Source organism: Tachyglossus aculeatus, chromosome 1, assembly GCF_015852505.1.
Source record: "Tachyglossus aculeatus isolate mTacAcu1 chromosome 1, mTacAcu1.pri, whole genome shotgun sequence".
NCBI lineage: Eukaryota > Metazoa > Chordata > Mammalia > Monotremata > Tachyglossidae > Tachyglossus > Tachyglossus aculeatus.
The window spans coordinates 160,031,959-160,046,783 of record NC_052066.1 but is presented as its reverse complement, the minus strand read 5'-3'; the positions used below and the strand labels follow the sequence as shown (position 1 = coordinate 160,046,783).

The 14,825-nt window shown below is 39.4% G+C and overlaps 2 protein-coding genes across 8 annotated transcripts in view; one reads left to right on the top strand and one right to left on the bottom strand.

The window, feature by feature from the left end:
* The window catches only part of ZC3H14 (zinc finger CCCH-type containing 14), a 49,761-nt gene extending 43,353 nt beyond the window's left edge, over positions 1–6,408 (top strand). For all 4 annotated transcript variants that reach the window (XM_038744478.1, XM_038744477.1, XM_038744479.1 and 1 more), the window contains 5 exons: positions 1,124–1,244; positions 3,006–3,142; positions 4,149–4,237; positions 5,499–5,605; positions 5,865–6,408. In XM_038744478.1, the coding sequence (XP_038600406.1) occupies positions 1,124–1,244; positions 3,006–3,142; positions 4,149–4,237; positions 5,499–5,605; positions 5,865–5,871 (461 nt within the window). In that variant the 3' untranslated portion in view covers positions 5,872–6,408. The remainder of the gene's footprint in view (positions 1–1,123; positions 1,245–3,005; positions 3,143–4,148; positions 4,238–5,498; positions 5,606–5,864) is intronic.
* A 62-nt stretch (positions 6,409–6,470) lies between these two features.
* Positions 6,471–14,825, bottom strand: part of EML5 (EMAP like 5) — a 171,105-nt gene continuing 162,750 nt past the window's right edge. For all 4 annotated transcript variants that reach the window (XM_038744472.1, XM_038744473.1, XM_038744474.1 and 1 more), the window contains 5 exons: positions 13,720–13,882; positions 13,327–13,430; positions 12,915–13,068; positions 10,981–11,081; positions 6,471–10,745 (listed from right to left, as the gene is read on the bottom strand). In XM_038744472.1, coding sequence (XP_038600400.1) covers positions 10,709–10,745; positions 10,981–11,081; positions 12,915–13,068; positions 13,327–13,430; positions 13,720–13,882 — 559 coding nt within the window. In that variant the 3' untranslated portion in view covers positions 6,471–10,708. The remainder of the gene's footprint in view (positions 10,746–10,980; positions 11,082–12,914; positions 13,069–13,326; positions 13,431–13,719; positions 13,883–14,825) is intronic.

The following is a 14,825-nucleotide window of genomic DNA, read 5'->3' as shown; positions in this document are numbered from 1 at the left end:
CTGCATGATGCTTTTATTTTGACAATTTAGATTTCTCAGAATGTGCTGGTTAGGGCCAGACAAGTTCACTTATGGTGATTTGGAGCCTGTTGGTCAGTTCTTGGAAAATTGCTGGTGTTTGAAGTACAATTTGAGTGCCTACATTATTATAGAGATAATTGTCCTTCAGATAAAGGGAAGAGTAAGTCACATCTTTTGGTAAATGAGGATGTTAGACACATTTGGAAAATCATTTATTTGAGAGGATTATTTTTCCCTAACCTAATCCATCTTGCTGGTGATAAAAGATTATCAAAATTTAGAACTTTAATAAAACTGAAGTGAAGTGTTCTCTGTCTCCCCCTTTTAGACTGTGAGCCCACTGTTGGGTAGGGACAGTCTCTATATGTTGCCAACTTGTACTTCCCAAGTGCTTAGTACAGTGCTCTGCACACAGTAAGCGCTCAATAAATACGATTGATTGATTGAGTAGAGATTAACAGCTGCTCTTCAACATAAAATTACCCCATAGATATCAACTAAAATGTATTGGCCAGGGGCATTCATTTAAAATGTCGTGGTCCTGTCTTTCGAACAGATCAGCTGAGCCCAGTTTTAGGGAAGGCAGTGGTTGAAATGAGAGTATTCAAGTCAAATATACAACTGATAATTTAATGAAAATGGATGACTTCTGCCTAAGATTCAAGCAGCAGCAGCAGCCTTCCTTGTTATAGGAATCCCTTTACTAGAATTGTTAAGATCATTTCTCTCTCTGCTCAGTTTTGTGGTTCCTTTGCCTCTTCTCAGCTCTCAGTGTTAGTTAGAATCATTACAGTGTTACCAGAATCATTCTGGCCTTTGAGCCTCTTCCTCCTTTCCTGCTGCCCCTATCTTTTGAGTTTGCTCCAGTTCAGAATTGTAATGGCTCTTCAACAGTGTTTGTTTTGTTGCAAAGGGAACCAGTACGTGCATTTCCTGAGCCTTCATCAGAAGTTGGTTTCCAGCATTAATCCAGATCCTGGGTTTTTTCTTTTAAGATTGATGATGGATGGGGGCCTCTGAAGTAAAAGGAACTAAAAAAACACCATGAATTAAGGCAGGTCCACAAATAATTAACCAGATCCTATGCCTCCTCTTCCCACAGCTGAAGAGAGCGAACTAAATGTTTTGCAGAAACCAGAGAAACTGCCTGAGCGCTGCAAGTACTGGCCTGCCTGTAAAAATGGGGATGAGTGCGCTTATCACCACCCCACATCCCCATGCAAGTAAGTGGCCGATACAATTCGTCACTCTGTTTTTGTGTCCTTTCCATCTGTTGTCTTCGGTGTCTGGTCTTTGCATCGCTCAGTAGTGTTCTTGACTCAAAACAGTGATACTCAGTTGGTGGAGTTCCAGGTAGCCTACAAAACACTCAGGAATACAGAGGACCACTAGACTGGAGTACAGTTAGACACAAAACATTAACTATGTCATTGGCATAGTGAAGTTTTTTGTTTGTCCTTTAAAAGATAGCAGTACTCTGAGGGACAAATGGGGATGGGGTGAGTTTGGATGCCTTGTTTTGGAGCTTGCTTGTTCATTTGGACAAGTATAGGGGAGTTTGACAAGTGATGTTAGACGCAATGGGCTAACATTCACTTATGCTGAAGCTTTTTCTCTTCCAGACAGGCTGTCAGGAAAAGGACCAACTGAAATGCTATATCAAATATTTTTCTATGCCACTTTTGGTATTGCAGGATTAGTAGGAAGAGTATCTTTAATGAATTTAGCCTCTGTAATGTGTTTGCTGCTGTTGGTAAACATTTTTTAAAACTTAACAATTCACTGAGTGCACAAACTATTTTCAGTTCAGGGTTTGAAGTCCAGAGAATTTTAGGTCCTGAAACTACAACTCATTAGAAACTTTCTTTCAGAGCTGTGGCTTTTCCATTGTGCAGCATATTTGTAAATTTGTATTTGCATCCAGGCATTGCACTGAACTTAGAGAGGCAGAATCATTCCTGGCCAAAAATCTAGGACCTGGCCTAAACTTCCAGGGCCTAAAAACTAGGTAGGGCATAAAAAAGTATTGCTTCTTGAGCCTGATATGGTCCTATGGACTCCTGGGATTTGTAGGTTATGTTAATTTGGCTACATATGCAAAAAGGCTGTGGTTCCCCCTCCCCACCCCAGATTGAGACCGCCCAAATTTGAGGGTAGAGGGTGTGGGCTAGCCCAACCAGACAAGGCCCCAAACCTTTGCAGAACTTTACCAAGAAGGTGGTCACCTGTTACTCTCTGCAGCTAATATATTTGTAGCAGGGAACTATCCTTCTACTCAGCTCATTCTTTATCTTCTACCACAGCCAACCCTTGGGGAAATTAAATGTGGTGTTAGGCAGTGGGAATTATTTTTTTCCATTCCAAGATTTTAATAACAGGCTCGGAGACACTGTGCTGAACTGGTTGAAAAGCACTGCTGTAGAACACTTAATGCCTTTGGTCCTAATTATTAATACTGCTGCTCTTTCTCTCCTCATGATAACAGCAGCATTTATCAAGTGTGTACTTTGTGTGTCTGAGCACTAAACTGGGGAACTATCGATAGCATTCCATGGGCTTGTAGCTCAACATGTTAACTTCATTAAGCTCCTAGTTTCACCACCTAACTCATATTCAGACAGCTGATTCTAGGTGGTGGAGTAAAAACAGTATTGCTAAAATTCAAACTAACAATCTCTTCTAAGCATTTCACTTTCATTTCTGGTGGTGTAGGAACCAAAAAATCAGGGACTACAGATTGCGGGAGCTGGTAAAATTGCCTCTTCAAAGTTATGGTGCTGCTTATTTCTAACCCATATATTCTTTCTGGCTTGGTCTTTATCTTTAAATAACCCTCCTTTTTTACTCAGGAGATCCAGAAAGTACAGAAAATATTTCAAACATATTGAATGAGGATCCATTCCTTGGTATGTTCAGTTCATTATAAGTATGTAAATCAAAGCAGAAGGAGGGTAATGACCACAATTTGTTCTTATGTTTTTCAGAGCCTTCCCTAATTGTAAATTTGCTGATAAATGCTTGTTTATTCATCCAAATTGTAAATATGATTCTAAGTGCACCAAACCAGAGTGTCCCTACACTCATGCCAGTAGACGAATCCCAGTTCTGCCTCCTAAAGCAGGTGAGCCAGTTTACCCTTTCCAACATGAAACTTATTTTTCACCAGTTGGTTTGTCTGGGCTTAATGGCCTAAAATAACAGTTCAGGAAATTCTAATGGGGTGTTTGTATTAAAACTGAAATTTTCTGGGTTTTTACCAACTGCCAAAAAATTAGCACTATGCACTTATACCACCCATTGAGAAGTAGCATGACCTGTATATATGTATATATGGTTGTACATATTTATTACTTTATTACTCTATTTATTTATTTATTTATTTATTTTACTTGTACATTTCTATCCTACTTATTTTATTTTGTTGGTATGTTTGGTTCTGTTCTCTGTCTCCCCCTTTTAGACTGTGAGCCCACTGTTGGGTAGGGACTGTCTCTATGTGATGCCAATTTGTACTTCCCAAGCGCTTAGTACAGTGCTCTGCACATAGTAAGTGCTCAATAAATACGATTGATTGATTGATTGTGGAAAGAGCACAGGCCTGGGAGTCGAAGGACCTGGCTTCTAATGCCAGTTCTGCCACTTGTCTGCTTTGTTACCTTGGACGAGTCACTTAACTTCTCCTCCTCCGTTCCCTAATCTGCAGTGTGGGGATTCAGTACCTATTCTCCCTCCTACTTAGATTGTGATCCCCCCTGTGGGACCTGATTATGTTGCATCTACCCTAGCATTTAAATACCACAATTTTTATTATTATTATCAACATGGAGGAAATGCTGTTAAAATTCAAATGGAAAAATATTATTGCATAGTTTATCACTTTAGAATGTCAGAAAATAGGTGGTCTGTGTACTGGAGGACTTGAATGAATAGTTGTATTGGCCATCTCTGAAAGGGCAAATGTGCTTCAGTAGTCTTTGTAAAATAGCTTTCTGTAGTCCGTATGTAGGGTTTTTTTTTAAGGTTGTCTTGACTATGAAAATAGTGAAATGCTAAATCTTATTATCCTTGAACTTTGTTGCTTAGGAAATACCATTGCCTTGGTCCATCATATTTTTTTCTTTTTCTAGCACCAACCACAACACCATGTAACAATAATCACCTCTGCCGATATTTTCCTGCCTGTAAGAAAATGGAATGCCCATTCTACCATCCAAAAGTAAGAACTCGACTGTGGATTTTCTTACCAGTAACATTTAAATTTTAGTTAGTTTGGGAAAGGGGAAATATTTGGTGATTTTCCTTATAACTGGTTTGTTTTTCAATTCAAACTGTAATTGTTAAGAGTCAAAGAGTTACTGTTCTTTTGCCTGGGAGTTTTCAAGTTTTCGCTTCCATTAGGCTGACACTAGTGCAGTCGGCACTTGGGGGGTAACGTGTGCTCTTGGACTGGAGGTGGAGGCCAGGGTGATTTTCACAAAGTAAAAACCTATGAAAAATGGACCCTTTTACAAGGAGATTTCCCTCCCTGCCCAATACTCAAAACTCCTTCTCAGATTGTCTCTTCCCCAAGTAAAGTCACCCCAACTCCTTTAACAAATATCCATTTTCCTTCGTTCCTTAGGGTATTTTTTTTCAGGTCATTCTGTCTCCTCACAACCCAATGAGAAGCCTACCCCTTATTTTGGTAATTCAAGAAAATAGAGATAGTTCTATTAAAGAATATGTTCTGTTGCTAATGACTTGACAAGTTTATTAGTAATCTGTATATAAATGAGTCCCATCCCCAAGAGTAAGTAGACAGGTCTGTTCTTCCAAGTGTCAGCAACGTATTTCTGGATTCTGCTGCTTATGTGGAATTTTCCACAAACAGCATATGCTTATTTTTAAACCTAGGTTAAAATACTTCGCCAAAATTTAATCATTTAGTATGGAATAAAAGAGAGGGCCATTATCCTCTTGTCACGTTGGCAAGAGATTTAAAATTGTGACCCTAAGAAGTGGCACAGTAAGTAGTTACTCTCTAGAGAAGCAGCGTGGCTCAGTGGAAAGAACCCGGGCTTTGGAGTCAGAGGTCATGGGTTCAAATCCTGGCTCCGCCACTTGTCAGTTGTGTGACTTTGGGCAAAGTCAGAGGTCATGGGTTCAAATCCTGGTTCCGCCACTTGTCAGCTGTGTGATTGGGCAAGTCACTTAACTTCTCTGGGCCTCAGTTACCTCATCTGTAAAATGGGGATTAAGACTGAGCCCCACGTGGGACAACCTGATCACCTTGTATCCCCCCACCGCTTAGAACAGTGCTTTGCACATAGTAAGCGCTTAATAAATGACATTATTATTATTATTAAGTCCTAGGGAAGAAAACACAGTTATGGCCTCAGAGTGCATACTTAGAATGGACCTGGTTCTTGCAAATATTTAAAGATCTGTTCCCTTCTGTGGTAATTTGAATTTAAAATCTATCTGTCTCTCTTCCTTAGCACTGCAGGTTCAACACGCAGTGCACAAGACCTGACTGCACATTTTACCATCCTGCAATTACTGTGCCACCACGGCATGCCTTGAAATGGACTCGACCACAAACCAGGTAATAAGATTGTAAACTACTTTCTCGCTATCAGATCGCCTATATCAATTATGTCCTCCAGTAACTCAGATTCTGTTTCTCATCAAGAGGTAGGGAACCCCAGCCTCTGTGTTAGAAGAGAATCCACTGATTTTGTCAGGCTACACAAATGATATGTATTAAAATAATTCACAAAATCTTCAAAACTAGATAAGAGGTGCTTATTGTTTGTGGAAAGGAAATGCCCTTGTTGATCATTGTTTCTCATATTTTTGTTTAGTGAATGACAACCAAACCAGTCAACTTGGAAGAATCAAAATAATTCCTATCTCTGGATTCTACTGCTGAAGAATGGAAACATGTTTAAATAGGCTTTTTTAAATATAAACAAGAATTCAGAGTAAGAAAAAACTAGCCAAATTCCATTAAAACACTTTGAGGCATGGTTGGGAGCCTATTTTGTATCAATACTCAGTTTATAAAATAAGGAGGTTTTGTTGTAAATGTGTGCTTTCCTGTTGTCTTCTATGATACATTTAGTCCTTTCATTTGATGGTAGAACTTCTCAGTTGCAAACAAATGTTCTTATTGTGTCTGTTTATATCAAGTGTGCAAGGAAATTCATTGTAAAGCTAGGAAAAGATAGCCTGAGTCATTGTAGCTCATATTATACAGGTAGCAGGAAGGTATGGAGATTATTAATAACAATTTAGTGAGATTTTTTCATATTGAAAATAATGCAAACAAGGTTTTGGAACAGGGTTTTCAGATGAAGCACTCAATTGTCTTACTTTGTTTGGAGTAAATAAACACTTTGAAAACAAGACCAGTCCTCTTTCATGCATGTGGTACTTGCAGTGAAAGGCTTGGCCAGGGATTCAATATTTAAAATATGAAATGTGGCTGCTATTTACTTTAATAACAAATTTTTTATTAAATCTTTTAGGGAACTACGTTTTCACAAAAATATACAAAAGATGCTCTTTACAAGTATTTACATGGATATCAGAAAACATTATTTACTGGGTATGGTTCTTAAACTCAAATTTAACAAATATAGATATTAATACTCCAAGACATTAACACTTGAGCAGAAAATGAAGGTTGTTCGGATTCTTTTTTTTCAAAAAAACAATGTTTAAAAGCAGGTTTACCATTTTAAAAAGTAATAACTACAGCATATACTAGCTGGAATTAGATACCCAAATTGTTCAGCTGAGGAGCACACAAAACAACAGGATCCTTGCAGGAAAACAGGAACATACCTTTGAACTACTGTGTTAATGTACAGTGCTTTTTTTTTCTTCTTTTGGTTACAGCAAGGAAGATTGTCAGAGTAAAAAATTCAGGATAAAACTAAAAAGATAATGTTACAATTAATGAACAGGGATTATTTTCTTTAAGGTTGGGATAGATGGCTTAAAAGGAGAAAACACTTTTCATGAGAATGTATTTATCAGTAGTTGATGCCGCAAGAAAATAATTATTGGGAAACTCAGATGACACTATTTTCTCTTCCATAGACATTCACCAATATATACTGATGTGGCTTTCTAATCTGATGTGCTCCCTTTTAAGCTTCTTAACCCATACAGGTTCCCTTTAAAGAATGGAGAAAACCACAAAAAAAGGAATTCCACTAAATTGTACTGAACTCCCTCAACATGCACAATGCCGCTACATTGTCCACAAGAATGGCGTATGAAACTTTTTTTGGGGGGGGTGGAGGGGAAGGCTAAATAGATAGAGTATATGGTAATAACAGCACCTTAGCTTTCACACAAATTCAGTTTTGAACTTGTGTGAAATTATACTTTTCCTAATTCAAAAAAGTGTTCCCACAAGTAATTCATTTTGACAAATGAGATACTCCAGAGAGTGAATGCAAGGTCTAGTGTCCAAATTAGTTGCAATTTAAAGGGCAGAAATTGGGGAGTAGCAATTCTAACACTGTTTGAACTACAAAGATGACATTAAAAAGTATGTGTAGTTATTCTCGGATCCTAAAGTATGGTACAGTTACCTATGGCCTCTTGCTGAGCTGAACTGTACTGTAGCAGAAGTCACAAATAGCCAGTCGGTGTGTGTTTAGGTATGGTCCAAATTTGACTGGAACAGAGACAGAACAGGACTACAAAGGGAAAGGTCTGGGTTTGACAGCAGTGTAGAGCACAGTGATTGGTAAGAAGAGTGAGTGCATAGTAGACTTGGCCTGCTCATTGTGTGAATTTTTCATCAACATATATGGGGATAATAGACTTTCAGAACAATCAAATCACGTAAAGAACTCACTAGGCTAAAAATAAATAAGTCAATATATGGCAGTTTCTAGATGTGGCTTGAAATGTTTATCCTTCCCTTAGTCTAAGGGCTACTGCATTCAGGAAGAAGGCCACAGAATGACTCCCAGGTCAGCAACATGTTTCAAAGGCTGAAATGACTAAGGCTAGTTTACCCCCAGCCCTGATTAATTCAAGTCATCTAGCATCTGAGTTCTAAAATGAAATAGCAGAAGATCTCTCAAATTCCCAAAACCAGTCTCTTATTAAAGGTGTCTTTTGTATGAAATTGAGACCCATAGTTTCATTCCTGCTTCAGCTTTTTATATAATTCTCATAATGCTACTTTAAATGTGTTTAATTTTAGAAACTGTTTGGACATATTTAAAAGCTGTAGGCAGCTGTATTTTAACACAAATCTTTGAAAATCAATGGAAAAATAATCAGAACAGTTGTGAGTTCTGGGCAGGATTCAGGCTCTCTTGGGCCTTACTGCCTCTAGGTAGAAGTGGAACTGAGCAAAAGCCTGATCAATTCCACCCTTCCCTCCAATCTGAAACATTTAGGACTAATGAATTGGCTATTAAATTCAGTTTAAGGAAGATATCCTTTCATTCTTACCATGAGTTGCCTGTAATCAATCAATGGCGTTTATTGAGTGCTTACAGTCTGTAGAGCACTGTACTAAGCACTTAGGAGAGTATAACAGGCAAGTTCCTTGCCCATAAGGAGTTTCCTAATGAGATTTGAGTAAAAGATGTCAAATATGTAATAGCACACTAAAGAGATGTATTTAGGAGCTGAGAATCTATGGAAAAATGCTGTTTAAAGAGGAAAGCATGTAATAACTAATGCCCCATAGTGCTTTCTTGAAAGGTTTCAACACTTCTAAAGGATGTTTAAAGGACTAAAAGTTGAATCCAGTCTCTTGTAGGCCTTAGGAACCTGGGCAGTGGAATCAACTACAGAGCTGCAGGCTTGTGCAGTGCCATGCAAGCAGTGTCTACGTACATTAGCCAGGACTCCCGATCAGGGGGAACTGGTAGGAGGAAGGTTTTAAGGTACCAGTCTTGGCTGAAATGTAGAAATGTTAGGTCCAGCTATTGATCTGCTTTGATGAAATGGGTCACAAAAACGATTAGTGGGCAAGAATGTCATTTAGAACAAAATGATACATAGGGATACATACAGCAGAGGATAAAGTTTAAGTTTTGTTGTACTGGAACCAGCTTTGGTTCTATTGTGCAAAGCTATATGTGCCCCAGGTCAAATTTTCTGGAAAGTACATCAACTTTTCAAGCAATTGGGATAACCTAATATACTGAAATGGTAACTTTCTAAAAGGTATATTTTAAGAGCCTTGAAAGAGTTACTGGAGCTTTCCCAACTGCCCAATTCCCCGCCCCCCCAGGGCATCAGTTTAAGCAGGCCTTTCTTTTTCCAATGTTTAAGACAACTACTCAAAACTTGCTCTTCTTTTAGCTATCCACAGGCAGGGTGGGCTTAATTTCAGTTTTACTGCCCAACTCCAATCAACCAAGCAGGTCCAGGGAAACACTTGCACTAACCTTTGATTTATTTTGGAAAACACTGCAGAATGATAGGGCATTTGTTGGATGAACCTTTCCCGTGGAAAGGTTCATTCTCCCCACTTACAATATAGTTAATGCAGCTTATTCCAGAAGCTCAGTGGGTTTATAAAATGTTTTATTTCTGGCTATTTTCCATGCTACTTACTAAATAGAATATTTTAGCCATGGATTAATAAATCTCAGTTGATCAATTAATATTCTAAATTTGCTAATTAATTTTAAAATGGTTCTAAGAATGTAGACTCACATTCAGTTAAGTCTTACATGTATTACTGTTCCTGGCCAAATAATACTACTAGCCTGTTAAGACTGATAAGGAGGTTCAGTCCCCCAAAAACATGAGAACGCCTGCTTTAAGTTTTCTGTTTTCAATCTTTTGTCCTTTGCCTCTTCTAAATAGAAGACTGATGGCTCACATAACTTATGGCAATTCAATCATTTATAATTATTGTGGTATCTATTAAGCACTTACTCTGTGCCAAGCACTGGCTGTGAATGGTTTATTCACAAGGCAAAAACTGGAATTAGACTTTTGGATTGTGGACAAGGCACTTGCAAAGTGATCAAACCTGTTTCTTGTGTACACTTTACTATTTGAGGACAAAAATACTTCCCCTTTAAAGACTGGGTTCATGCATGTTCAATAACATTAACTCTCCTAATTTTATTATGACCCAGGTCCTAAATATTCTTATGACTAATGCAGTTTATATTCCTGGCAGAATTTTCTGCTTACATAATTATACCAATTTTGGGAAATGACAAAAAAATGACTTTACATACCTAGCTACTCAGTTTCCTTTCCTTAGCAAGATGAAGCCTTCAAAACAAAAAAAGAAATGATCATGCTGTCTAAGGGTATTAAAAAAAGTTTACTCATCTTGTAGGACAGATAAGGTTCCAAGAAGAGCTTGTATGTCCATAGGAGGATGAGGGAAAGAGGGGCTGCACTTCAGTTCTGGCACAAAATGAGCCCTGAAAGTAACACATGATAACCCAAAATCCTGTCTGCTACCAGGAACTGCCCAATCATCCCCAGTGCTGCATGAACTTGACCAGATGTCTGGCAGTATGTGGTATCAATATGGTTATGCACGTACGGTAGCTAAGCCATCTTTCCTCAGTTGTCTGTCTTGGGTCAGCATCACTTTTTGAGCATGCAGGGCACTGAAGGTATTCTTCCTCAATGCAAACCTGGGTCCCTTAGACTTGTTACTTCAAGCAGTATCCTTTTTGTGAAGCTTCAGGCTCCTTCAGTGAGGCATGTGCACACATTTCCAAACAAATAAACTGTTGTAAAGAGAGAAAATCTTGTGAGTTCAGTAACAGCCTATTGTCACTAAAGATTTCAAATTGTTATTCCTAGTAACTTTGAGTATTAAAAAAATCCATTCATTATGCTGACAAATGAACCTAACAGCAAATTCTGCAATTACTTAAATATTTTCCTTCAGCTAGTTTTGCAGTCACCATAAAGGGCATTCTTTCTTTTCATTCACTTTTTGAGTACAGGGGAAATACGAACCTGCAGTCATCACCTCCAGCACTAACCACATGCCGATCCCCATTTGTAAATCGAATATTAGTCAAATGGGCTGAATGACCTAGAAACCTTTTGTATTTCGCCTATAGGAAAACAGCATAAACAAAAATCAAAACAGTGTAATTTACAATTGGTTGAAGGGTTGTATTCAACATCTATGATGGAAGTTAAATTGGGAAGCCAAAAGCATGCCCATGAAACCCTCTAAGACTACTAAATGAATGACAAAACTAGCATCTTTGTGGACAAGATTAGAATTCCAAATCTTCAAATTTGGAGATAAGACCAAAGAAGCAGCTGTGGTCTAGTGGATAGAGTATAAGCCTGGGAGTCAGAAGGAGCTGGGTTTGAATCCTGCCTCTGCCACTTGTCAATCAATCAATCGTATTTATTGAGCGCTTACTGTGTGCACAGCACTGTACTAAGCGCTTGGGAAGTACAAGTTGGCAACATATAGAGACAGTCCCTACCCAACAGTAGGCTCACAGTCTAGACGGGGGAGACAGAGAACAAAACCAAACATATTAACAAAATAAATAGAATAGATATGTACAAGTAAAATAAATAGAGTAATAAATATGTACAAACATATACACAGGTGCTGTGGGGAAGGGAAGGAGGTAAGACGGGGGGGATGGAGAGGGGGACGAGGGGGAGAGGAAGGAGGGGGCTCAGTCTGGGAAGGCCTCCTGGAGGAGATGAGCTCTCAGTAGGGCCTTGAAGGGAGGAAGAGAGTTAGCTTGGCGGATGGGCAGAGGGAGGGCATTCCAGGCCAGGGGGATGACGTGGGCTGGGGGCGGACGGCGACGGCTTGTCAGCTCTGTGACCTTGGCAAGTCACTTCTCTGGGCCTCAATTACTTCATCTGGAAAATGGGGATTTGACTGAGCCCCATGTGGGACATGGACTGTGTCCAATCTAACTTGTATCTTTCCCAGTGCTTAGAACAGTGGCTGGTACATCATAAGTGCTTAACAGATGCACACCTCGTAACTGCAGGGTAACTGTCCACTCAGAAAAAAGTCATAAATATTCAATATGGGGGACAGCAAGGGATACATGCACCACAAGCCAACACCCATTGTAGCCCACCTAAAAAGCAACATACATATTGCACGTGCAACACTTTTGAGTTCCCTAAATGAATCTTCCACCTCTTCACCTAAATTGTTTATCAACTCCCATGTGTCCTACTTTTACAACTTGACACATCTTTTTCTTCAATCACATTTACTGAGCACATACTGTGTGCAAAGAGCACTGTCCTATGCACTTTGGAGAGTACACTATAACAAAGTCTCCATGCCTCGAACAATAATAATTTCCCAGATATCCAACATCATTTTACTTGATCTAATTTTCTACGTACTCTTTTCTTCCTTTTTTGCCACCCATGCCGTTTGTTCTCTGTTCAGTTTTAACAGGAGAACTTAATAGAGTTTGGAACATAATCCACTGCTTTCCAAAAACTGGTGGAAATCGAGATGCAACTAACTAGTTTCAGAGGGAGAACTGAATTAAAGTCAGTGGAGATAGTAAAAGCACTTGAGAAACTTTGTTTTGATGTTATTTGTTAAGCACTTACTATGTGCGAAGCACTGTTCTAAGCACTGGGGGGACACAAGGTGATCAGGTCCCACGTGGGGCTCTCAGTCTTAATCCCTATTTTACAGATGAGGTGACAGGCACAGAGAAATTAAGTGGCTTGCCCAAGGTCACAAAGCAGACAAGTGGCAGAGCCAGCATTCGAACCCATGACCACTGACTCCCAAGCCCGTGCTTTTTCCACTGAGCCATGCTGTGCCCATGACAAACAGAAGCCCATGATGCCAATCTAGGAAGCAAAGTACTGGAGTGTGCAGTAAATGGGTTTGGTTCTTTTCACAACACAAATTCTAGACTAAAACACGCACTTACAAATTTTTCAGGACATGGAAAGTCGAAGAGCTTGACCATGCCAAAGTCATCCCCAGTCACAAGGCTAATTCCCGAATGAGAGACACAGGCACAGTTGACATCAGCTCTTTCCGTATGTCTGGACCAGATTCCAATCACTTCATCCCCTAGAATACTGAAGAAGGAAAACAAGAAGAATATGAAGCCTCCACGGCAATAACCACAGTGCAGCTTGGCAGGTTTATACTCCCTCTCCAAAGCTCCTATTAGGAGAACATGGAGAAAACTTTGGAGGTGTGGGTATGGCCCACACACAAAGCTCAGTCTATGTATGGGAAAGTTCCTGCTTCACCATTTTTGGGCAGCTAGACCTCTCCCAAGTCTTGAGTCTCCCAATCAACTGCTGCCTTTGAACTAAAGCCTGGAATCTTACCTTGTCCACGTGGCCCAAGTTATTCTGTCCACGACAGCCTGATCTGTAAGTTGTTTCCCTGAAGGCACTTCATAGACATGCCGTTTGTATGATCCCGTGGAAACCTTTAAAAAAAGTTAAAAGATTAAGTCTTTGTAAGATTCACTACAGTTTCTAAGAATGTGATCACTAACTGTTTCAACATAAGCTTAAAAAAAAAAGGGTCACTCCCCCAAATCTGTTCTCTTATTCCCCATGAAATGAAGTATGATTTACAAACAACGTAGAAATAAAAAAACAAGTGGCAGCTAAAAGTCCAATTTCAGAATCTTGGAAAAGTTACCAAAAGGCCCTGGATTACAAAGACAAAATGTCCCAAACAAATGAAATATATCCAGGGAAGAGTCACTATACCTGAAGATAACAACCATTGGCTGAGAAGTCCATTTGAATGACAAAGCTTGGAATGTCTTTGCAGTAACTGATTCTGTTAAGGGCAGGGCCCAGTGTCAGATCATAAAAATCAACTGCATTCTCACTGGAACCCACAGCTAAATAACGAGAATCTGGGCTAAATCTGAATACGGAAGGTAAAGCAGAAGACGTGAGAACATGCATAAAATAGTTAAAGTATTACACGCATTGGTTTTCTATTCTATCTTTTGAAACCAGCTATCACACTTTTCAGATAATGCTATATATAATTCAGAAAGACTGCTTTGTACTTAACAGAAAATATGGGATCCAAACAGTGAAGGTTTGGTTACCACTCTCATACTGAAATAGAAAGCAGAGGTAATAATAATAATGGCATTTATTAAGTGTTTACTATGTGCAAAGCACTGTTCTATGTGCTGGGGAGGTTATAAGGGGATCACGTTGTCCCACAGGGGGCTCACAGTCTTAATCCTCATTTTACAGATGAGGTAACGGAGGCACAGAGAAGTTAAGTGACTTGCCCGAAGTCACACTGCTGACAGTTGGTGGCGCTGGGATTTGAACCCATGACCTCTGACTCCAAAGCCCATGCTCTTTCCACTGAGCCATGCTGCAGCTTGCACAACTGCAGATTAGATCCAAGAAGGGTTTGGATAAATTTATGGACTTCAGATCTGTAATTGATTACTCTAAAGAAAGTTAAGCTCCTTGCAGGCAGGGAAGGTTTCCACCAACTTCTGTTGCATTATACCCTCCCAAGCACATTGCACACAGTAAGCACTCAATAATTACCATTGATTGACTGACTAATATTAAACAGGGCAACTGTGATAACATTTCCTCCAAGCAACCTGTGTCCCCATTGAAAACTAGAATATTAATGCTGGATAAGCACTTGCCTGACCCAGAAATGGCATTTCTTCTAAGAGCCCAGGATGAAGATGTGAATGAGGAAAAAAAAATTGAGGTCAGCTATACCTTTTCTGGATTCCATTGTACCATATAGCTAGCTATCACATCCTCTTCCTCCTCCCTTTCTTGCCAATCTCCTCAAATGGGTTGTAGTCACCTGCTACTTCCAC